This window comes from Pan troglodytes, chromosome 9 (assembly GCF_028858775.2).
Source record: "Pan troglodytes isolate AG18354 chromosome 9, NHGRI_mPanTro3-v2.0_pri, whole genome shotgun sequence".
NCBI classification, from domain to species: Eukaryota; Metazoa; Chordata; class Mammalia; order Primates; family Hominidae; genus Pan; species Pan troglodytes.
Window position 1 is genome coordinate 5770377 of NC_072407.2, and position 22228 is coordinate 5792604.

Below are 22228 nucleotides of genomic sequence, written 5' to 3' on the forward strand. Positions count from 1 at the left end.
CTGGGCACGGAACCAGGCATGGGTACTACCTGCCTCCAGGGCTTGGAGCTCGGGAGGGGAACCAATCCCGGGCCCTCGACCTGAGAGGTGCCAGAAGGCCCTCACACAAGACTCCAGCACTAGGGTGGGGAGGTTAAAGTAAACAGGACAGAGGGGTTCAACTAAGACAATACCTTTTCTCACGGTCAGAGGCGAAGGCACTGATGCCAGCTGGCGCCGACTCAGGTGAGCACACAAGCTCTCCCGCCGCGGCTGCACCACATGCCTGATAAAGGGACAGCCCTGGATGTCTAGTTCCTCAGGCACGTGTGCACACATGTGTGCTGCGTAGCACTGGCACCCCATTCCTATTCTGCCCCAGGTATCTGGTGCATTCCCCGGTGCTCACCGGCTCGACCCCCCAGCTGCACGAGAGACCTCACAGAGGGAGTCACACTCACGTGGTCGGGGCTCCAGAGCGAAACCCCAACCACTATGCTCACAGCCAGGACCGAGCAGGCTGGGCCCACGGCAGTCCCTGCCCAGCGCCCGGCTCCCTCCGAGTGGCCAGCAGCGCCCTCTGGTGGAGACTGGCTCGGCCTCCGCGGCACTGCATTCCCATGGCAGTGGTCCATCTAGTCCCCAAGTCCTAGAGGAGGCCCCTCTCTCTCCCTCAGCCCTGGCAGGGTCCTTGGCGCCCATTCTCCACACCTGCACTCCTTGGCCCTCCAGGAATTACCGGCCTCAGGGGCGCTCCTGGGAGCAGAGAAGGGGATCTGCCTGGACCTTCCTCAGAGGCACAGCCTTCACAGAGGCCCGAGGGGCTTTGGAGCAGAGGAGGCTGCCACTTATCAACCAGACAGCCTGGGCTCAATTCCCAGCTGCAGGGCCCTGGCCAGTGACATCACCTCTCTGCATTTTCCCACCTATAAAATGGGAATGCTGACCTCCAGCATGTCCTGAGCAGGTAGAAGATTGTGGCCCTCCCCGGGGAATCCAACACCAGCCCCTGGACACCCCTGGATGCTCCTGGGCATGGCAAGACCAGCAAAGTCACCTCCCAGCTGCCCAAAAGGAGTGTCCACACCAACAGGGGCAGCAGTGACCCCTGAGTGCTTCTGAACACACCATTTGGGCAATCATTTTCAAAATTAACAGAACCAAGGTGACGAGAAAAAAGGCACTTCTGTGGCAAGCTCTGCTCCGAGTGGCCATGAAGAAGCTGAATCTTCTAGCTGTGCAAACAGAAGGTGCCAAGTACTGGCTGCTTTCTAGGTCTCTCTAGGTCTGTCATCCCCCTCCTATCAGCCCCAGGGCAGTCCCCAAAACACCCACTGCTCAGCGGTGGCCACATGAATCAGAAGCACGGCATCCTGAGGCCATGGTAAGCAAATCACAGGAGACGGCTGGTAATGAGGACACGAAATATGCTCGGCCTCACCAATAACCAGAGCAGCCCGATGCATGCGAAACCACATGCCGCTGATGGAGCGGGGGGCAGGGAAAGACTGGCACCCGCCCTGTAGGGGAAGGGGACAGTTAGACAGTGGTGAAACCTCCACATGCCACTGATGGAGCGGGGGGCAGGGAAAGAGTGGCACCTGCCCTGTAGGGGAAGGGGACACTTAGACAGTAGTGAAACCTATCAGGCCAGAGGGGGAACAGGTGCCCGTTCTTAGACACAAGCAAGGGAGAGACGAGCCAGTGCGGGCCCTGCTGCTCGAGCACTGCACGGTGGGGTGGAGTGGACCGCCACAAACAGGCAGAAAGGAGAGAGAAATCGGAGTCCAGTCCTGTTCGCAGCAGGGCTGCGTTCAAATGCAGGGCCTGCACGGGATGCCGTTAGGCAGGATCCAGAACAGAGGAGGAACCCATTTTTGTTTCAGACAAAGAAAGGAAGACAGGCATGTCCCGGTCTAGCACACAGGCCCCTGTGGGGAGGGATGGAGGCTTCAGTGCTACTTTTCACCACTGTAAGGTGAAGCATGTGACTTTACTTTTATAGTCTCTCTTCCAACGATGAAGAAAAACATTACATAAACCAAAAAATAAAACAGAGCCAGGACAAGCCCCCCAAGGACAGTTGGGCCGGCGCCCAGCCTCTGTGGCCCCCGTTCCAGGACGACCCCAGGCTCACTGGAGAGGATGCAAAGGGCAGAGAGTGCCCGGGGGCCAGGCTGCCCGGCCCCACCTCCCCGGCCAGCAGCACTCTCCCGCCCTCCAGAGCCACAACGGGTACACGCTACCCTCATGTGCCGGCTCCACCCCCTCACCTTCTGGGGGTTCAACCCCCTGCCTCTCCTTCTCCACCACCCTCCGCCATGCCACAAACAGCTCTGGCTAAGGCCACCCTCAGCTGGCCGTGTCCTCAATTCCCATCCCTGTAACACAGGGCAGGCACCTGTGGAGGCTGATCATGGCCTCCCCTGCAGCCACCCGTCACAGCTCCTTCCAGCTCCTTCTCTCTCGCAGCAGCTCTTCCTGTTGTCCCCGCTACCCCCACCTCTGGCTCCCCCAGGCAGCACGCTCAGGGTATACCAGACAGCTCACCTCCAGTTCACTGTGTCCAGAGATGTCTGACATAGGTACCGTGTCTGCCTCTGAGAGGCACCCCCAACGCCTGCCATCTCTCCACAGACGATGCCCCACCACAACTGCTCAGGGACACCTGGCCGCCATCTCCACCACCTCCCTCCCCAGAGTGAGGCTTGTCAATTCCCTCCGTTATCGGCCAGAGCACCCTGGAAGGGGGTTGAGCACAGCTGGGCCAGACGCAACTCCCACCTCTCAGTTCTTCAGGCAGGCTCCTATCACTTTGTCCCTCCATTTTGCCACCTACATAACAGGGTCACGGTAAGCGCCCTGCAGGGTGTGGCGGTGAGCAGGGGGACAGTCGGAACTCCAGGGCTGGTCACGGCAGCACCTGTGCCAGCACTGTGCCCACTGTGACTCTGCCTGATGTCACAGCTATAGGCCTAACTAGCCACATAACCACAGAGAAAGGAGGTGGCTGAGAAACAAGGGTCCGGGGACAGTAGGAAGATGCTGCCTGCTCTGACAGACACCCCCCACCCCACCCGCTGCCCCGATGGAGCCCACCTGGCTATATTTGACAACCCCAGACAGGATGCAGAGGGACGCTGCCCTCCATGGCTCACCTCAAAGAGCTCACTTGGAAGGGGAAAGGAAGGGCCATGAAAGGGTGAAACGCAATGGCTTCTCCCTCCCGTCCTACTGTGTGTCCGCAGCGGTTACTCCGCAGAGCCGCCAGGTACAACAGCCAAGAAATGGGAAAACCTCAACACCCAATGATGGATCAAGGCATGGGAAAAGTGTGGTGCACACGCTCCGTGGTGACCCCCGTGAGACTGGCCTGTGCGCAGGGACGGCTTCACGCGTGTGACAGCAGGGGAGCAGGACCTCCGGGCCAGACAAGCCTGCGGGGAGCTGGGCCCCTGTGGTCCCTGGAGCCGCCTGCCTAGGGCTCGTCTGCACAGCCAGCCAGGCCACTCTTTGTCTCTGCAGCAATGGTTCCGGGTAGAACCCAAGAACGTGCATTTCTAACAAGGTCCCAAGCAACCCACTGTTAAATCAAGTTTCACCTACAGCTGCCTCCTTACATATTTTAAGTTCCACCTAAAGGTTTCTTTGTACATCGTGAACTACGACAAGTACAGGTGTAAGCAGATCATAGCCTATACTTGTGCCAATCACCAAGTTTTGGCCAATCATATGTAGCTAACTGTTCGAGCTGTGTTCAAATAAGGCAAATACCGAGCGTAACCAATCGGCTGTTTCTATGCCTTACTTCCGTTTTCCATAGGTCACTTTCCCTTTCCATAAATCTTCCCCCACAGGGCTGCTCTGGAGTCTATGAGCCTACTCTGGCTCAAGAGGCTGTCAATCCAAGAATCGTTTGTTGTTCAATGAAAGACCTTTACATTAAGTTTTTCTTTTATCACTGCCCTTGCTGGTGCCCACACCCCACCTGGGGAACCATTGCCCTACAGCGCCAGGCACACACCTGGCCTCTCTGCACCTCCATTCTGGGGCAGAGATGCAATGGGGACCAAGTGGGGCCGTGTGCACCCAGTTCTCAGTGGCACGGGGCCGGCACGCAGCAGACTCCCCTTGAGGGTGAGTGAGTGTGGCAGAGGGGCTTCGATGCATGCTCTGCAGGGTCCTCCACACACCCCCAGCACACATCCATCCACTGGACACCTGCCCCAGGACTGCCCTGGGACTCCGAACCCAAGAACTCACTGCCCCTGCCTCCCAGGGAAGGCCAGCAAGTGAAGGAACGAAGGCCAGGACGGAAAGGAACAACAGATGTTTCCAGCAAATGCTACCGTGGACAGAAACCCAGCATGCTACAGGGGAGCAGGAGGCTGGGGTGTGAATCTGGGTCATTTCTGGGCAGCCCCTGGCCACCCAGGCAGAAGCACAGGAAACAGACTGTGGTGCTGACCAGAGATGCAGGACACGGAACAGAGCGGTAAGCTTTACACCAGTGAGGACGGCGAGTGCTGGAAACCCGGAGGCATTCTAGTTGTCACCAGAAGGGGGGACACCAGGAGACCGTGTCCACAATAACACACAGTGGGCTTTATAAGAAGTTACCCCGAAATCAGGTGTTCAGGATAAGGCTGTGCTGGAAAAGGAAGCTCAGATGGAATCAAGAGTGTCCAGAAATCACCAGCTGCCTCACTTGACACAAGCTGTCTGCTCAACAGACTTTAGAATTCCCAACCTCATAATTAGTCAAAAGGGATTTTAATGCAACCATTCAGTAATATGAAATCAAGAACTATGATTGCAAAGGAGATTGAATGTTCCTTTTAAACAACGTAAAACTAAATACTATTGAATCAGTGGAGAAATGAAAAATAGAGTCTTGCTAATTTTCATTAATGGAGACTGCTTTAAAAGTCTTTCAGTTTATGACCACCCTAGGCAAGACGGCAAGACGCTGCCTCTATAAAAAATTTTTTTTCAAAATTCGTGGGGCACAGTGGTGCGCACCTGTGGTCCCAGCTACTCAGGAGGCTGAGGCGGGAGGATCTGTTAAACCCAGGAGGTCAAGGCAGCAGTGAGCTGTGATTGCACCACTGCACTCCAGCCTGGTCTGTAAACAAAAAATAAAAACCAAAACAAAAAAACTATTTCGGTAAGAAATCTAGGCTGTAACAAGGCCACGTGGGGACCGCCCACTGTTTCTGCAGCTCACTCTGCGGGCCCGGGGTCAGAGCCCCAGTTTCTCAGGGTCGTGTTCTGTTCGCTTTGCTCATCTCTCCTCCAGTCCCCAGGGAAGGGCTTGGTCTCCACGGCGTCAGGAACTAGACTGTGAACTTGCACGTCAATACTGAGAGTGGGGCTTCCAGAGAGCAGCCGTGCTTGCTGCCCTGCCCCTCTCAGGCTGCAGCCCAGGGAGATGCCACTGAGACGCTGGCCATCAGGCTGGCCACCCCCGGGCTCCCTCCATCCTCACGGTCCCGCTCTGTGCTGGCAGTTTCCACTGAAGTCCCCCTCCCAGTATGCAGCAAGCCTGATCTGCTATCACTCGCTCACACCATGCCTCCGTGTCTCCCCCACATCTCACATGAAGTAACTTCTGAGCCTGTTTCAAAGTTTATCCTGAACAGGGCGGGCAGTCTGACCCCTTCGCCATCTCTTTCTGTGTGGGTGCACCCAGGTGTCTCCCTGCAGAAGTGCATTCTATCCTATGCTGGGGTAAAGACGCAAGTCACTCTCAAACTGCTGAGAAAAAGGCCCGTGTGCAGTACTGAGAGAGAGAAAACGGTAAGGCAGATGTGGCAGAAATGCTGACACTGGCCAATCTGGGAGAAGGTATGCAGGAATTATTCACACTACTTTGGCAACTTCTAACTTTGAAATTATGTAAAAATTTAAAAATGTAAACGTCAGAAGCAGCTGGGGCCAGGAGGTGGCAGATACCCTCGAGGGAGCAGCAGTGCACCTGACAGCCGCTTCTCCACAGCAACGCCGGAAGCCGGAGGTCGGCGGCCTCACGTCGAAAGTGGGCTGCAAGAAAGCCAACCAAGAACACGACACACAGCGAAAAGCTCTGCCAAGAATGAAGGACAACTGAAGGCATTTTCAGACAGAGACTGAGAGGGCGCCCCCAGCAGAGTCACCTGAAAGAAAATCCAAGAAAGCTCAAGGCTGCAGCACAAGCAGAGGAAAACTGGTCACAGACGCAAAAGGACAAACCCAGAAGGACAAAGGAGGAAGGAGAGGGTACAGCCAAAGAGATGGAGCACAAAATCAGCCAACCTAAATAAATACCAGCGTACAAGTAGCATGTGGGGGTCCAAAGTGTACAGAATTTAAAACACAGCAGTAGCATGTGGGGGTCTGAAGTGTACAGAATTTAAAACACAGCAGTAGCATGTGGGGGTCCAAAGTGTACAGAATTTAAAACACAGCAAGTGCTCACAACTCAAGAGGGGAAGTACCCAGAAGCGGTCTAGTATCTTGGGTACTTCGGGGAGGTGGATAAAGCTGTTAATCAACATCAGACCCTGGAAGTTTAGGGTGTGCTGTAAGAAAACCACTAAAGGAGGGGTGCGCACGGTGGCTCACAGTGTAATCCCAGCACTTTGGAAGGTGAAGGTGGGTGGATGGCTTGAGGCCAGGAGTCTGAGACCATCCTGGACAACACAGTGAGACCCTGCTTCTACAAAAAATAAAATAAAATAAAGTACCTAACTTCCAAGGCAATTTGAAAGAAGGATAATTAAAAAATAAAAAGAAGAAATTCAAACAAAGCATGGGAAGATGAAAAGCACAAGATGGGAGTTCCACACAGCAGCAAGCACACCAGGTGGAAAGGGTTAGCAAGGCGCCCTGACACCCGCTCTAGTGGCGCGGCGCTCACTAGACACCCGCTATCACGTGTGGTGCGTCTAACTAAGGCTCGGGGTTTTCCCGGGCTCACCCCAAGGGAGACGTGGTCAAGGGCTCTTTCCCAGGGCTCGGGGCCATTTGCATGTCCTTCTTCATGAGGCATCTGTTCAAGCCTCTGCCCGTCTTCTACGGGACGAGCTGTTTCTTGTTCTTTGTTGGAGCCCGTGGGGAAGTCTGGATCTGAGCTCCGGTAAGTTCTAGGTATGGTAAATTCCCCCTGCAAAAGTTGCTTTCTTTTTTTTTGAAACAGAGTCCTGCTCTGTGGCCCCGGCTGGAGTACAGTGGTGAGATCATGGCTCACCGCAGCCCCCACCTCCTGGGCTCAAGGGATCCTCCCACCTCAGTCCCCCTGAGTAGCGGATGCCACCACATCCAGTTAATTTATTTTTATTTATTTATTTATTTATTTATGAGGTCTCACTATGTTGCCCAGCCTGGTCCTGAACTCCTGGGCTCAAGCAGTCCTCCAGCCTCGGCCTCTCAAAGTGCAGGGATTACAGGTGTGAGCCACGGTCCCCGGCCAGCCTTTTCAGTTCTTGTGGAATATCTTTGATAAACAGAGCTGCTTAATTTTAATGTAAACCAAATTATCTATCTTTTCCTTTATGATGAGTACTTTTTAGTCCTGTTTAAAAAAACTTTCCTTAACCCATGGGTCAAGAATAGCATCTTCTATAACAGTGCTGTTCAAGAGAAATATAACACAAGCCATAATCTGAGCCATGGATATAATTTTAAATGTTCTAATGGCCCCATTGAAAAGTAAAAGAAACAGCCAAGATTAATTTTATTTAACCCAACAGATGTAAAATATTTTCGACTTACAATCAATACAGAAAATACATGGTGCCACTGTATTTTTTTCAGTCTAGTGTATTTTACACTCAGCACATCTCTAGCGCTGCCTAGCTACATGGCTGGAGGCCGTGCTGGACAGCAGTTCCAGAACCTTCTACACTTAGACCTACATTCTACTGGGCTCAATTATTCTTTGTAGGGTGTGAGGTACAGGCCAAGGTTTTTTAAAATATGGCTATCTGGTTGGCCAGCATGACTTATGAAAAAGACTGGCTATCTGTGCCATCTCTTTTTCCCTGTCTTGATCACTCTTGCCAGATTTTCCACTATATTCCTGTTTTCAAAGAATCCAACTCTGGCCTCGATGAGTGTATCTGTGGGAGACTGACTTCCTGCTTTGTTAACTTCTGCTCCAGCCTCATTTCCCTCCATCCACCATCTCTGGGCCCAGCTACTGCTCCGAGAGTGACGAGTACCTGAGGGCTGTGAACCGCTCCTGGCCGGTGTGCACCCTGCAAGTCTCAGCATGGCATATTTTTGTTATCTTTCAGCTAAAAAGTATGTTCTAATTTCCATTACAAATTCTTCTTTGTCCCACTGGTTACTTGGAAGTGTGCTTCCTAATTTCTAAATACTAGGAGTATCACTTTGCTGATTTCTAGTTTAACTCCACTTGGGTCAAGAGCACACTCCAGAGGAATTCAATTCACCGAGATGAGCGGAGGTTTTGGTCAATGTTCCATCAGCGTGTAAAGGGGGCACACAGCCTGTCAGGGGTGGGTTCCCTATTCTTCCTGTCAGGTGAAATGTGTGAATCTGGCTTTGAAATCTTCATGCTGACTTGTGAGTACGGCCGAGCTGAGCTGCTGGGACAAAGGCCCACCGTCCCAGGCCCCAAGTCCTTCCCTGGTGTTAGCCCAGGGCAGGGGTCGAACTTCACCCTCCAACACCTTCCTGGGGCCCCGGCCATGGGGCAGCCCTGTTCTCACCAAGGGCTGTCGAGGAGCCGCAGGAAGGCAGGAAGAAAAGGAAGGACAAGCATCTTCCAGACGGTGACTAGAAAGCTCCACCTGCCCCCACCTATGTCTCAGTCCTGAAGCTCAGGACACAAGGGAGGCTGGAGTTCAAGTGCCTGAGAGCCCACAGCCAGAGAAGCTTGCACGGGGTCAGAAAGACAGACGGGAGACAGCAGGTCACAGCCCTGTGCCCACAACAGGTGGCGGGAAAGAAGCTCAGAGACCTGACAACAGCCACAACAAGGACATGTGTGCGCACAGGCCAGCTGTCTCGGCAGAACTGCAGACACTGGAGGGCCAGCCAGGCTGAAGCGCACATGGGCCACACAGGGTGGGGCTGGAGAGAGACAGGGGACTTCACCCCACAGGCAATGGGGGTCCACCAAAGTGCCTTGTATATAGGAGGATGACATGTGGTCCTCTCAGGTGGCTGTGTGGAGCATGAGTCAAAGATAAGGACATACATCCCCGCCACCGCCAGGTGCCTATGGCTATGAGAGCCTAGGCCTCAGCCCAGGGAACCGCGGGCTTGCTTAGGGAATCCAGCAAAACCCTCACAGCCTTCTGGATGGAGCCCCATGGCATGGATGGCGAGGCGTGAGGGGAGGCAGGACGTGGCCTTCCTGAGCAGCAGGCTCGAGGCCCGGGACACACAGGCCACCACCACAACTTCAGGCTCTGTAACAGGGACCTACCCACGCAAAAGGTCCTTATCTGAAAGGGCTCCATCCTCACCCTAGAGCCCTCCACACGTCATTTTGGGGGACATTTTATTTATTTTATTTTTTTTATTTTTTTGAGATGGAGTCTTGCCCTTGTCGCCCGGGCTGGAGTGCAGTGGCACATCTTGGCTCACTACAACTTCTGTCTCCTCGGTTCAAGCAATTCTCAGCCTCCCGAGTAGCTGGGATTACAGGCGCATGCCACCACGCCTGGCTAATTTTTTGTAATTTCAGTAGAGACGGGGTTTCATCATGTTGGCCAGGATGGTCTCAAACCCCTGACCTCAGGTGGATCCACCCACCTCGGCCTCCGAAATTGCAGGGATTACAGGCGTGAGCCACCGGGTCCCATTTCATTATTTTGATTAGAAATGAAATGACCTGCCCAGGCGTGGTGGCTCACGCCTATAATCCCAGCAGTCTGGGAGACTGAGGCGGGCGGATCACCTGAGCTGATCCCCAGCCTGCTGGGGAAGGGCAAGGAAGGTGGCCGCAGGCCCCAGCATAGTACAGACTGACGCCCTTGAAGTCCACGCTGCAACGTGGGCCCAGACAGAACAGGCCTCCCGCCCCGCCCTCACAGAGATGCCTCGTGGACAGCCACTGCATGGCATAGCAAGTCCCTGGACCCAGGCCTATCCAGACCCTCGTGGGAGTGGGATATGAGCTCCACAAAGGTTTCGGGGGGCACCCAGGCCCCAAGTCCCTGTTCCACCACCAGGGCAGCTCAGGAACCAGGACACTTAGCTAGTGAACCCTGGGACCTGCTGCACTCCTGGGGACACTGCAGAGCTCGGGAGCCGACAAACCACAAATGCTGCTACTTAGAACCTGTGTGTCCAACAAGGAAAAGACAGCAAAGGAGGGAAGACTGCTGGGCAGGAGAGCACCCGAGACACCACCACTCCTACCAAGAAGTCTCTGAGGACAACTGTGGGCCAGGATCCTGCGTCGTCAGCACAGAGCTGCCTTCGGTCTGTCTTGGAGTAAGGGCCTCGGAGAGGCATGGGGTCACAGAAAACAACACTTTTATTTTCACATGAATTATAAATACCCAGGAACCCTCACACAATTCAGCTTGGCCCAGCACTTCTTCAGCCAAAAAGGTAGGAGGCCTTCCCAGCAGGAATAACAGAATGTACTTGAAGATAAAGGTTTTAATGAAAAAGGGTTTCTAAACCTCCTGACAGTGGCCATCTCCAGAAAAGCCCCTGGGTCTCCACACTGACAGTGCAGGAGTGAATGTCAAAAAAGCACTCCCAAGGCAGGGCACAGTGGCTCACGCCTGTGATCCCAGCACTGTGGGAGGCCAAGGTGGGCAGACTGCTTGAGGCCAGGAATTCAAGACCAGCCTGGCCAACACAGTGAAAACCAATCTCTACTAAAAATAGAAAAATTTGGCCAGGCGCAGGTGTCTCACTCCTGTAATCCCAGCACTTTGGGAGGCCAAGGCGGGCGGATCACCTGAGGTCAGGAGTTCGAGACCAGTCTGGCCAACATGGCGAAATCCTGTCTCCACTAAAAATACAAAAATTAGCTAGGTGTGGAGTACGCCTGTAATCCCAGCTACTAGGGAGGCTGAGACAGGAGAATCGCTTGAATTCGGGAGGCGGAGATTGCAGTGAGCCGAGATCGCGACACAGCACTCCAGCCTGGGCAACAAGAGCAAAACTCCATCCAAAAAAAAAAAAAATTACACTGGCCTGGTGGCATGTGCCTATAATCCCAGCTACTCAGCAGGCTGAGGCATGGGAATCGTTTGAACCTGGGAGGCAGGCGGAGGTTACAGTGAGCCATGATTATGCCACTGCACTCCAGCCTGGATGACAGAGCAAGACCCTGTCTCAGGGGGAAAAAAAAAAAGCATTCCCAAGACCCCAAGCACGAGAGGAAGCAAATCCCTTGTGTGCATCCCAACGCAGAGCTCATCTCAGGAAGCTCTGCGTCCAGGTGTCCAGGAGGCAGCCAGCTGGCCAGGCAGAGGCATACCCTGGGTGGTCAGACCCATCCAGCGCCTGCTCCCTGCCCTGGGCATGCCAGGTACAGCAGGGGTACGTGTGGGTCTGTGGAGAAGATGAAGCCTGCCCTGAAGCAGTATTTGTTACACATTTATGAAGGCAAGGAGGACACAGGAAACTGTTCAGCAGAAAACGCTGCCGTCACGAAGGGAGAGATGGCCAGCTTTGGGAAATGAAGATGCCCACTCTGCTCTCAAGGAAGCAGCAAGCCTCAACTGCACACCCGCCGCACAGCCACCCACCAGCCCCAGGCAGTCTCAGGCCACACATCCCAGAGGCCCCGTGGCATGAAAAGAGGATCTCTGAGGGCATAATACCCGACACCCCGGAGGGGTGTAAAATCACCTCTGGAGCACAGCCGGACAGACACCAGGCCTGCACCCCCGTCGGCACTGGGGGTGGTGCCTGTGGACCATCGGCTTAAAAACTTAGTCGGCTTTAAGTTCTCTTGGCTGCTCCTGTTCCACCATCCCCTCTGACAGCTAAGAACAGGCTGAGGGCAGGCAACGGGAGTAGGAATTGGGTGGGAACAGTGGGTGGCAGCGGCCGGGCAGTGGAAACTACAGGTCACACAGTCAACCACGGTTCCCTTGCTCAGAGCCTGTAACTACTGCCGTCCACTGAGCTTCCAAGAGGGCCTCAGACTTTACCTGGGGCTTCCTGAATTCACCTGGTTGTCTGGGAGGACTAGTGTTTCTTGAGAGACGGTGAGAAACATGGCCCTAAGCCCTCTGCGTGGCCCCGTGCCCACTGCCCTCTCCATGCTCTGAGGAGCCTCAGTGACTAAACGTGGTCCCAACCTGTACCAGGCCACACCAAAGTCCTGAACAGGTCAGTGGTGTCGGGTGCCAGCGTGGCCTGTATTTCTTCGTGACAGAGGAACTAACCAGCGCACAGCTCCAGCCATTCGGAAAGGAGGCAGGTGGGAGGCTGTAAAAGAAAGTAAGGGACAGGCCTGGCATGGTGGCTCACGCCCATAATCCCAGCACTTTGGGAGGCCGAGGCGGGTGGATCACGAGGTGAGGAGTTGAAGACCAGCCTGACCAACCTGGTGAAATCCCGTCTCTACTAAAAATACAAAAAAAAAAAAAAAAAAAAAAAGCCAGTTGTGGTGGCGGGCACCTGTAATCCCAGCTACTGGGGAGGCTGAGGCAGGAGCCAGGAGGCAGAGGTTGCAGTGAGCTGAGATAGCGCCACTGCACTCCAGCCTGGGCGACAGAGCGAGACTCCGTCTCAAAAAATAAAAATAAAAAATAAAAAGTAAGGGATGGTGAAAAGAAGAGCATCCCTCAGGCGCCAGCCAAGGGCAGGAGCGGGCCCAGGGCGAGCAGGTGCCCAAGGCTTCCTGGCACTCGCCCTCCCAGGCTGCCCCCTGGCCCCCAGCTCCCCCGGCCCCCAGCTCTCCCTGGCCCTCTGGGCTGGCTCGCAGTGTACCTGTCCTCTGCCCCTCTGCAGGCCAGGGGAGTCGTGGAGACACTGCCTCAGGCTCCAGCACTTCCCATCGTTTCCGCCTGGGCTTTTACTTGTCTCTTTAAGAACAAGCTCTAAAATCTTAACACTCAAGATTAATACCCTTAAAGAGAACCCATGCCAGTCATAAGAAAACTGGACCAGTTCAAGACAAAGTAGGCAAAGACCAAGCAGATAATGGCATGGCCCACCGTGCATAGAAGCATCGGCCATATCAGCCCTCCTGCAGGAAACACGGACTAAACCTTGGCACCGCTCTCTGCCTGTCAACGTGGCAAAGATCTTCTTTAGAAAAGACCAACACAAGTGGCGGGCACCGACCTGTGGAAACACCAGCACTGGCCCCACGCTCCCTTCCCAGGGACTCGGGAAGCATCACACAGCCTGGGAACGTCCCCATTCCCACCGGCAGGGGAGCAGTGGACAACTCCCCTGGGTAGCAAGAGTCCCACTACAGAGTGAGGCCGGTTTTAATGTCAAGTACAGACTATCGCTGGGTGGTAGGAGGATTTGCTTTTGATTTTCTGGTTTTTTTTCCCTGTATTTTGTGTCTCTACAATGGACACGTAACACCAAGTCCCAGGTGAGCAGGGATGTGTCCTTCTTCCTAAGGTCCCCCCCCAGCACAAGGCACACAGGACACCAGCAGAGTCCAATGGGTGCTGGGAAGATGAATGGCTGCTGAGCACAACAACCTGAGGCCAGGCCCTGCAGAGCCAGAGGCAGGTGCGGGTCAGCCCCACCCTCAGCACCACTCCTGGACTCCACCAGCCAGCGCTACCCACTGTTATAAAAGCATCAACCCAGAGGGAGCTGCAGTGACAGGGAAGGGTCCCGCTGTCCCGCTGTCCCTGCCCGCGGTTCCCTCCGCCCACCCTGTGGGGCCAGAAACCCTGCTCAGTAAACCTCACCTCCCATGCACCCTTCCTTCCCTGTTGGAGACCACTGGGCCCATGCTGAGGTCCCGTTTGCTAAGTCAGAGAATGGCACTTGGGAAGCCCTATGGGGTCTGTCTTGCTGAGTAGCCAAGGAACCCACCCAGGGCTGGTAAGACCACTGCCAGTGCAGAGAGATGTCTGGTGAAGGGGCGTGCAGTGCCTCCACAGAGAAGCCTGACCAAACACGAGAAAGGACAAAAGCCCACACACAGCGGCTTCTGAAAACACTGTGGACACAGCCACACAGGAGCAGCTTATCTGCTCGTAGCCTGTTTTATACGATTTCTGCCATTTTTGCTAGGGCCAGCTTGCTGCTTGGTAAGTCCCAGGCAGTGTGGCTCGGTGGGTTCCGGGGTGTGCTCCCCATACCTCCCAGGACAGTCCAGGCCAGCACTGGGTACCGACACCCCCTCAGACCAGCGACTAGGGCTCAGGAGCTCTTCCTAAATGAGGGGCTGCCTGAGCAGCCTCTCCCTAGAGGCTTCTCCCGGGCCACACTGAAGCCCTGTCACAGTGACACTGGACTGAATCAAGCTGAAAGCTTGGGTGAAGCCACAGAACACGCTGGGCCATGGCCTGCACAGGCCGACGCTCACCTGAGCGGGCACCACGAAAGCTCAGCAATGGAAACGCGGGCTGTCCAGTGTTGGCTCTGCCTCAGCAGCCCTCGGTGGCACCCGGAGACAGCACCTGCCCCACCTGCACAACCCCATGGCCCACAGTAGTGCCGGGCTGCACGCCCTGGGAGGAAAACTAAATGGCAGGAAGAGGAAGGTAGCACGCGAGGAGGGCTGAGCCCTGCCCAGAAGTTAGAGGGAGAGAGAAAAGGCCTTGGTCTCTGAGGTGACCAGCCAGGGCCTCCTGAAGGAGGCAGGAGGACCAGGGCCTCCTAGAGCCCTCCTCCATCCAGAGGCAGGCTGTCCACTCTTAACCACTCCCACCCCCAGATCCAGGTGGCTCCGTGACTCCCTGACCAACAGAAGGTGGCTGAAAGGATGTATTGTCTTCCAGCCATTTTCACGATGGCTCTCCTGGGATGAAGGCCGTCCCGGCAGAGGCAAAGAGAGGCCACGTGGGGAGTCCTAGAGCCGAAAGTGTGGTCTGGGACCATGAGGTTAGCACTGTCTTTACAGTACCATAAAGGTGCCATGTGCCAAAGCCTTGTGGAAGCCACCGGGCCTGTAAAATTACAGCAGGATAAACACAGAACCTGATAGATCCAGCTCTCAAGATTTGCAAAAAGTAAAGCCACTCTGTTTATTTGACTCTAGAAGATAATAGTTTTTTTTTTTAATTTTAAAAATATTACTTATGTTAAGATATACTGGGTTTTTAATTATTTCTAAATGAATTAAAGTTGTTTTACATTCTCAATTTTAGTTTCTAAAAGATGAATATTCATAGCTCCATCATGTAAACTCAATAAGGACTTTTTTTTAAATTTTAGAGGCAGGGGCTCACTATCACTGAGACTGGAGTGCAGTGGTGCAGAGCTCACCGCAGCCTCAACCTCTTGGGTTCAAGCAATCCTCCCGCCTCAGCCTCCCAAACAACTGGAACTAGAGGCATACACCATCACATCTGGCTAATTCTTTTTACTTTTTTGTACAGATGGGGTTTCCCTATGTTGCTCAGGCTGGTCCTGAACTCCCAGGCTCAAGTGATCCTCTCACCTTGGCCTCCCAAAGTGCTGGGATTACAGGCAGAAGCCACCATGCCCAGCCTCAACAAGGACTTTAAGGGGTCCTGAGAGCAAGAAGTCCAAAAACTCTGCTCTAGGGTGAGGATATAAAACTCTGCCTGGAGAGATCCATGTGGGGGAAACTGTGGCACCCCAGCAGACACCCATGACAGCAAGGCCCCTGAGGGCTGCCAGCCCAGCCACCACGGGTGGCAGTGCAGGAATAACCTGTGGGGCCAGAGCCCCACCCACCAGCCCACAGATGCGGGAAAGGTGATGAGGCCTCATGTTAGGCCCAGAAGTTTCAGGGTTGGTTACTCAGAAACAGGTGAGCAGGAACCACCCACGGCCAAGCCGGAGGCTGCTGAGCCATGCCCAAGATCAGAGACGCACACGTCTGGAGCAGCGCCTGACACCTGACCCTGGTGGCTGACCATGCGGCCTGCCTGGCAGTCCTGGGCGTGGGATGCACACTCGCACCCTGGCCCACACGCTACCCCTGCCAGGGGCAGAAGAGGGGACCACGAAGTTGTGTGTTTTCTGCTGAGAGCATCCACCAGAGCAGAGCTGCTCAGGAGGGCACACGGTGCTGCAGGCCGAGCATGTCCCACGCAGAGCCAAGGCCGCCTGCTGGGAAGCCCACTGCTGGCAGGGAGCACAGCCTACGCACAGAATGATGCTCTCATGGTAATACTCCCCACGGAACCCTGCAGGGGTTCATTTTATTCTATATTGTCATCTTTTTTAACATTAAAAACTTGGCTACCGGTGACACTGATTATTTCTTTTAACCCACAATATTCATAAGATGGTTGCCAAATTGTAAGAGCAATCTGACCTGCCACCGAAGCCTCCTGAGCGCAGCCTGAGGTCTCCTTGCTGTTCCTCCTGTCCTCAGACTGTCCCCCATGCCCACATGAGCTCAAGGGCTTTGCTGGCACAGCTCTTCAGCTCAGAGGTTATCCAGGTGATACACAGCCAGGCTCACTGGTTCCTGCTCACAGAGGCTTCCCTCCCTGCCCCTTCGTCTATTCAACTGATACGGGAGCTGAGTCACATGCGCTCCTGCTGGCTAAATTTGACACAGCCCATTCATCAAAATATTATTAAAGATGACAATCGACTGAAAAATATTAAATAAAAACCCACGTGTCCCTGGAACCATGAGGGGAGGAGGCAAAGGCAGCCCTTCTGAGACAAAGCACCAGGGAGCCAGGGCTCCCTCCACAGGCCTGCATGGCGAGTCCCCTCCCTCACCTCCGCAGGTCTCAGCTCAACAGCACCTTCTCAAAGAGGCCTTCTAGAGCCCCTATTCAAACAGCTCTCCCACGCACCCCCTCCAGGCACCCTATCCCACACCTCCTTACTCCCGTCCCCCTCGGCAGTGGGGAAGCTGCCCAGGGGTGGCTCCTGTTGCCTCTGTTCACGCGTGTCCGGAGCGCTCAGAGCAGGCTGCGGGCGTGCAGGCCTCCAACAGGAACCTGACTCAACCCAGATTCTCAGGCCCACACTCTTGTATTTCATGACACCACTGCTATGACAAATGGTCCTGTCACATGTGGCACAAAGAACAGGGCACGCAGCAGAAGGGCAGATGTGCCGGGAGGCGGAACCCAGAGCGGCCGCCCATGTAGAGGGCTGGCCGCCGGCTGTGGGGAGAGGCCAGGGCTGTGCACGACAAACTCAACACAGACAAGCCATGCTCACACCAGCAGCTTTCAACCCACGCCCGAGCTAATTTTATGCTCCTGGGCTCACGCCCAGGCTTGGCCCCAGGCTCAGGCATCCGGCTCCTCAGGGCCACCTGGCACCATCAGGCCTTTCCATGGGCTGAGGACAAGTCCCAGCAAAGCAGGAGTTAGGAGCTTCTGTAGACGGTGCGGGCCAAACCCCGAGACAACAGCCCCACGTGGGCTCCTGAGATTGCACTGCTGTGGGGATAGGGTCTGCCAGCCCACAGCCTGCATAGCCACCATGTCTGGAGGGGAAGAGGCGCTGCTGAAAGGGTGCTTGGAAGAAAAGTCTCCCAACCTGCAAAGGTCATGGGCAAAAGGGAAACAGCATGGTGCCTCCTTGCTTTCCAACCCTCCAGCTTGCCTGCTTTCTGCAGGGAAAAGCTGCATACCTTTGTGGGAGCTCTTTGCCTCCCTGCCCACCACAGCGAAATGCTCGATGACACAGACCAAAATCACCACCACGCAGGGCAAAAAACAGGAGCTGCGGCACTTAACTCACTCACATTAACTAACTCACGTTAGCCCCAGGACATCCGCAAACAACTGCAGGGATGAATGAACAGACATTCCAGCCCAGGGAGCCGTGTGCGCTGGCAAAGGAGACCTTCAAAGAGAAGGGAGCCAGGGACAGCAACGCGACTGTGGCCACAGTCCACAGGCCAAGCAGTGCCACAGATCACACGTGGCCTGGAAGCCCTGCCCACCATCTCCTTCTTTTCTCTTTAAGCTTCCACATTTTGTTTGTTCCAATTGTTTCTACTTCCACTGAACACCAATGGGTGTGCCCCAGCCAGGAGAAATCCTGTGCAGAAAAAAAACAAACATGGTGAAGGCAAAGAATGGGAGGCTCTTCTGGCCAAAGACAGACGGGAACAGCACACGCCCTTCCCTTCCAGACAGGTCTAGCACTGGCAGGAGGCTGCACACGCAGTAATCACCACGGAGAAACAAAGGCCACGGCCCCGTGGCTCCCAACCAGCACTCAGTGGCCCTAACAAAAGTTGCAGTGGGCCCTGGTGTTTCTAACCCAGACCGTTGTGTGGACAAAGGAGAAACACTGGGGTGACAGGGGCATGGCACAGGGGTCCTCCCTCACAGTGGCCTCAACACCCCTCCTCCCGTACCGGATGACGGCAGCAGAGACCACAGCTTCCTCTGGAGAGGGGGTCTGGTGGTACACCAAGCCCCTGCTCCATCTGACAGCAGCACTTGGCAGGCAGACCCCTAGGGTGGCTGGCTTTCCCAGGGCTGGGAAGAGGCCCCCCTGAGCCAGGACACAAGGGTGGCACTTGGTGGTGGCAACACTAAAGCAAAGGTGGGCGCTGCGCTGTCTCAGATACGCTCGTGATGAGAAACGCAGCCCTGCCATCTACCAGCCCCCGACCAGGGGAGGCCGTCTGCAGCTCCCCTGGTGGGCTCACCCCCAGCTTCAAGGACACTTGTGCAAGGGTTCCTAGTAGATAGTCCGAGCAGGAGAAACGGGAGGGGTGTCGCTAGGGGTTTACGGGGAGGCTCATTCTAAAAAGGACTCCATGTATCCATGACCACTGCTTTTTTTTTTTTTTTGAGATGGAGCCTCACTCTGTCACCCAGACTGGAGTGCAGTGGCGCCATCTCCACTTACTGCAACCCCCACGTCCCGGGTTCAAGTGACTTTCCTGCCTCAGCCTTCCGAGCAGCTGGGATTACAGGCACGCGCCACCACGACCGGCTAATTTTTTGTATTTTTAGTAGAGACAGGGTTTCACCGTGTTAGCCAGGATGGTCTCAACCTCCTGACCTCGTGATCCACCCGCCTCGGCCTCCCAAACTGCTGAGACTACAGGCGTGAGCCACCGCGCCTGGCCGACCACTGCTCTTTTTAAGGTTAATTTGGAAACGGGAGGGGTGATGGAAAACTTTTTTTTAAAGAAGAGGACTCTGAATGCAACACCACCCTAGGCAAACACCTCTGAAACCCAGGCCTAAGAGCGCCCTGGTGGAGCCTTGTTGGAAAGAGGCTATTCCTGAAACCAGACCTTCCAGGGCTGCCCGCTGGAGATACAGCGGACCTGGGCTGGCCGGCTTCTCTGCTCACACCTCCGCATGTGTTGCTGCCTCTTCCTGGGCCACCTCCTTCCTCCTTCCCTCTTGGAAAAGCCCTTCATACCTGCTCTAACCGAGCCCCCTGCTTTTGGCCGCACTCACCCACTCCTCAATTCTCCTGCTGCCTGGGGCCCTTCTCTACCAGCCTGACAGCTCTAGGAAAGCGGGAATGGCTGTGTCTCCATCTCTGGACCTCCGCCCCAGCACAGAGCCTGGTACACGGCAGCCCATGAACTCAGGAATCTGGGGCCCCCGGCTGAGGAACAGGCCCAGCTCACTGTCCTAAAAGTCACAGTCACAAACCACGGATCAGTGGTGGAAGGAGAGTGGCAGATGCACATCTCCCCAGGATGGAATTGCACTTGGTGATGAAGAGGACGGAGCTGCAGACACACGCAAAGCCATGGATGGACGTTCGCAACACTGCACCGCGTGGGCCAGGCACACAGCCGGTGTATTGGGATTCCATTTGCATGATTCAGCTCATCCACACAGATGGCGGGAGACTGGTGGCCGCCTCGAGGCTGGAGGTGGGGATGGGGAGCAGTACCAGTGGACATGAGGCTTCTCTGGGGCATGATAGCAAAGTTCTCAAACTGTGGTGATGGTTACTCAGCCCTGTAATTTTACAAAAAATTATTTAATTGCAAACTTAAGTTAACTTTATGGTATGTAAATTATACCTCAATGAGGCTGTTAAAAGAACTCTAGAGATTCAAGCAAGTTCAGCCTGGGTGTCCTCATAATCAGAATCAATCGTCAACCACCAGTAACATCCTCCCATGCGGCAAAGAAAAGAAAGAAGAAAAACAAGGTCGTCATCACTCCATTCACATTCCTGCAGAGACACACACTCACGAGATTTTATCTCGGTCAGAGAGGAGGACCCCTGAAGGCAGCTGGGAGAGCCAAGTTAGTAAGCACAAGCTAGCAGCCCCAAAGGGGCCCTCCCCACTCACCTGCAGTCTGTCTTCAATCAGAGCTGAGTCAGTAAGCACAGGCCAGCGGCCCCAGAGAGGCCCTCCCCACTCACCTGCAGTCTGTATTCAATCACCAGCACTGTGGTGCCACAGCCCGAGCCCGCTAACCCACAGTTCACCTGCTGCTTGGAGAGTAACCAGGGCACTGGTGTCAAGGCACCGTGCGGCCTCAGAAGGAGCCAGGAGAGCCCCAAAGAAGGGTGCCTGAGATACGTGCCCCCTTGCCCTGGCTGTGGCCAGCCGGAGAAGCTGCCTGGAGGAGAGGGGCCTTTCCCCGCAAACTCCACCACACTGGGCCCTGTGCAGGGCCAGCAGGAGGGCAGCTACATTCCCATCAGTCGGGAGGGGAGGAAGTGTGTTTCCTTTCCTGTATTCCCGGATGCTCAGCTGCTCCTGGGCTGTGCGTTCCGTTGGGTAACACTGACTGCACACACACCTCTTCACAAATGCCTGTTGTCGGTTAAAGACAAAAGTTTCTCCTAAACTCCCAACACTGTGTGGTAGAGTCCCTCCCTTCCCTAGCCTCCACAGAAACCACCGCAGCTCAAGCTTCTCCTCTCCACCTGCCTACAACTCAGTGACGAGGGATGACATCCTGTCACTGGCTGCCCAGAATGGAACAGAGCTTGTATACAAAAAGTGGAAACCGCTTTCAAGTTACGAATTACTCTTTGTAAAAGGAAGAAAGAGAGAAAAAAAAGTTTACCTTTACAGCTACTTCACCAGCAAACTCAAAGCAATGCCAAGCAAAGGAAACCTACGAGAAAGGGATGGTGGAGAGCCATGCCTGCGACCCTTCTCCAGAAAAGCCCCAGCCACGCTCATCATCACCAGTCCTGACGTGCTGGGCTCTGTTCCGGTTTCCCGAGCAGGTTTCCCTGCAGGGCCCCCCTTCCTCAGGAGCGGCTGGGAGTGCTGATGATAAGGCTGCTAGAATGCTCAGCAAGCCAGGCTCTTAGCTCTTCTCCCAGTGACAAGGAAGACGTGGCTTTTCACTTGCACATCCACAGAACACTCTTCCGGTGATCAGAAGAGAACACGGCAGGCAAAGGCACTGTTTGCTGCTACTGTCAAGTCCATACTTTGTCATCTGAGATGAACTAATTCAAAGAAATCCTTTCTTTAAAAAAAGCTTTTAAAACATAAGAGACCTGTATTCCAAACTAACTACTTGGCTGACAGTGAGTGCTTTGAATTAATTAAAAATATCAAGAAATAGTCAAAAATAACACATTTCCCCAATCCCAGACTGACACCTAGTTGAAGGATTAATGGCCAACGAAAGTGCTGGCAATGACCACACAAAAGCTGCTCAGATAGGAGCAAGCTGCTTACTCACCGCTGACCCCTCTCCGGTGGCACAGCCTGATTAAGTGAGCAGTGGACCAGAATGAGAGAAACCTGTGGGTCTCTGCGGCTCGCTCACTCTTCAGCTTTTACAACTTATTTTTATAGTAGATGCTCAATAAACATGTGAAATGAGCAGAGGGAAGGAGAGACAGAGTAGTCCCTGGGCCCTCTCTGCTCTGCATCCTTGTATACCAGCTTAAAACAGGCTCTGGAGGAAAAGCAGTACTTGACCACTGAAATGTACCTCTTAAAACAGGAAGCACAGCCAGGCGCGGTGGCTCACACCTGTAATCCTAGCACTTTGGGAGGCCAAGGTAGGCGGATCACCTGAGGTCAGGAGTTTAAGACCAGCCTGGCCAACATGGTGAAACCCCATCTCTACTAAAACACAAAAAAATTAGCCGGGTGTGGTGGCAGGCGCCTGTAATCCCAGCGACTCAGGAGGCTGAGACGGGAGAATCACTTGAACCCGGGAAACAGTGTTGCAGTGAGCCAGCCAAGATCGCGCTACTGCACTCCAGCCTGGGC

The 22228-nt window shown here is 54.5% G+C and overlaps 1 protein-coding gene across 3 annotated transcripts in view; it reads right to left on the minus strand.

Moving 5' to 3' along the window:
* Positions 1-22228, minus strand: part of MOB2 (MOB kinase activator 2) — a 70643-nt gene that overhangs the window by 45474 nt on the left and 2941 nt on the right. The window contains exons 1-2 of one of the 3 annotated variants that reach the window (XM_063783704.1): positions 19473-19974; positions 17789-18087 (exon numbers count right to left, since the gene is read on the minus strand). The exons of 1 other annotated variant lie outside the window; for it this stretch is intronic. In XM_063783704.1, coding sequence (XP_063639774.1) covers positions 17789-17790 — 2 coding nt within the window. In that variant the 5' untranslated portion in view covers positions 17791-18087; positions 19473-19974. Of the gene's footprint in view, positions 1-17788; positions 19041-19472; positions 19975-22228 lie in introns of those variants that run through there. One more of the 3 variants, XM_063783703.1, reaches the window with a different exon arrangement.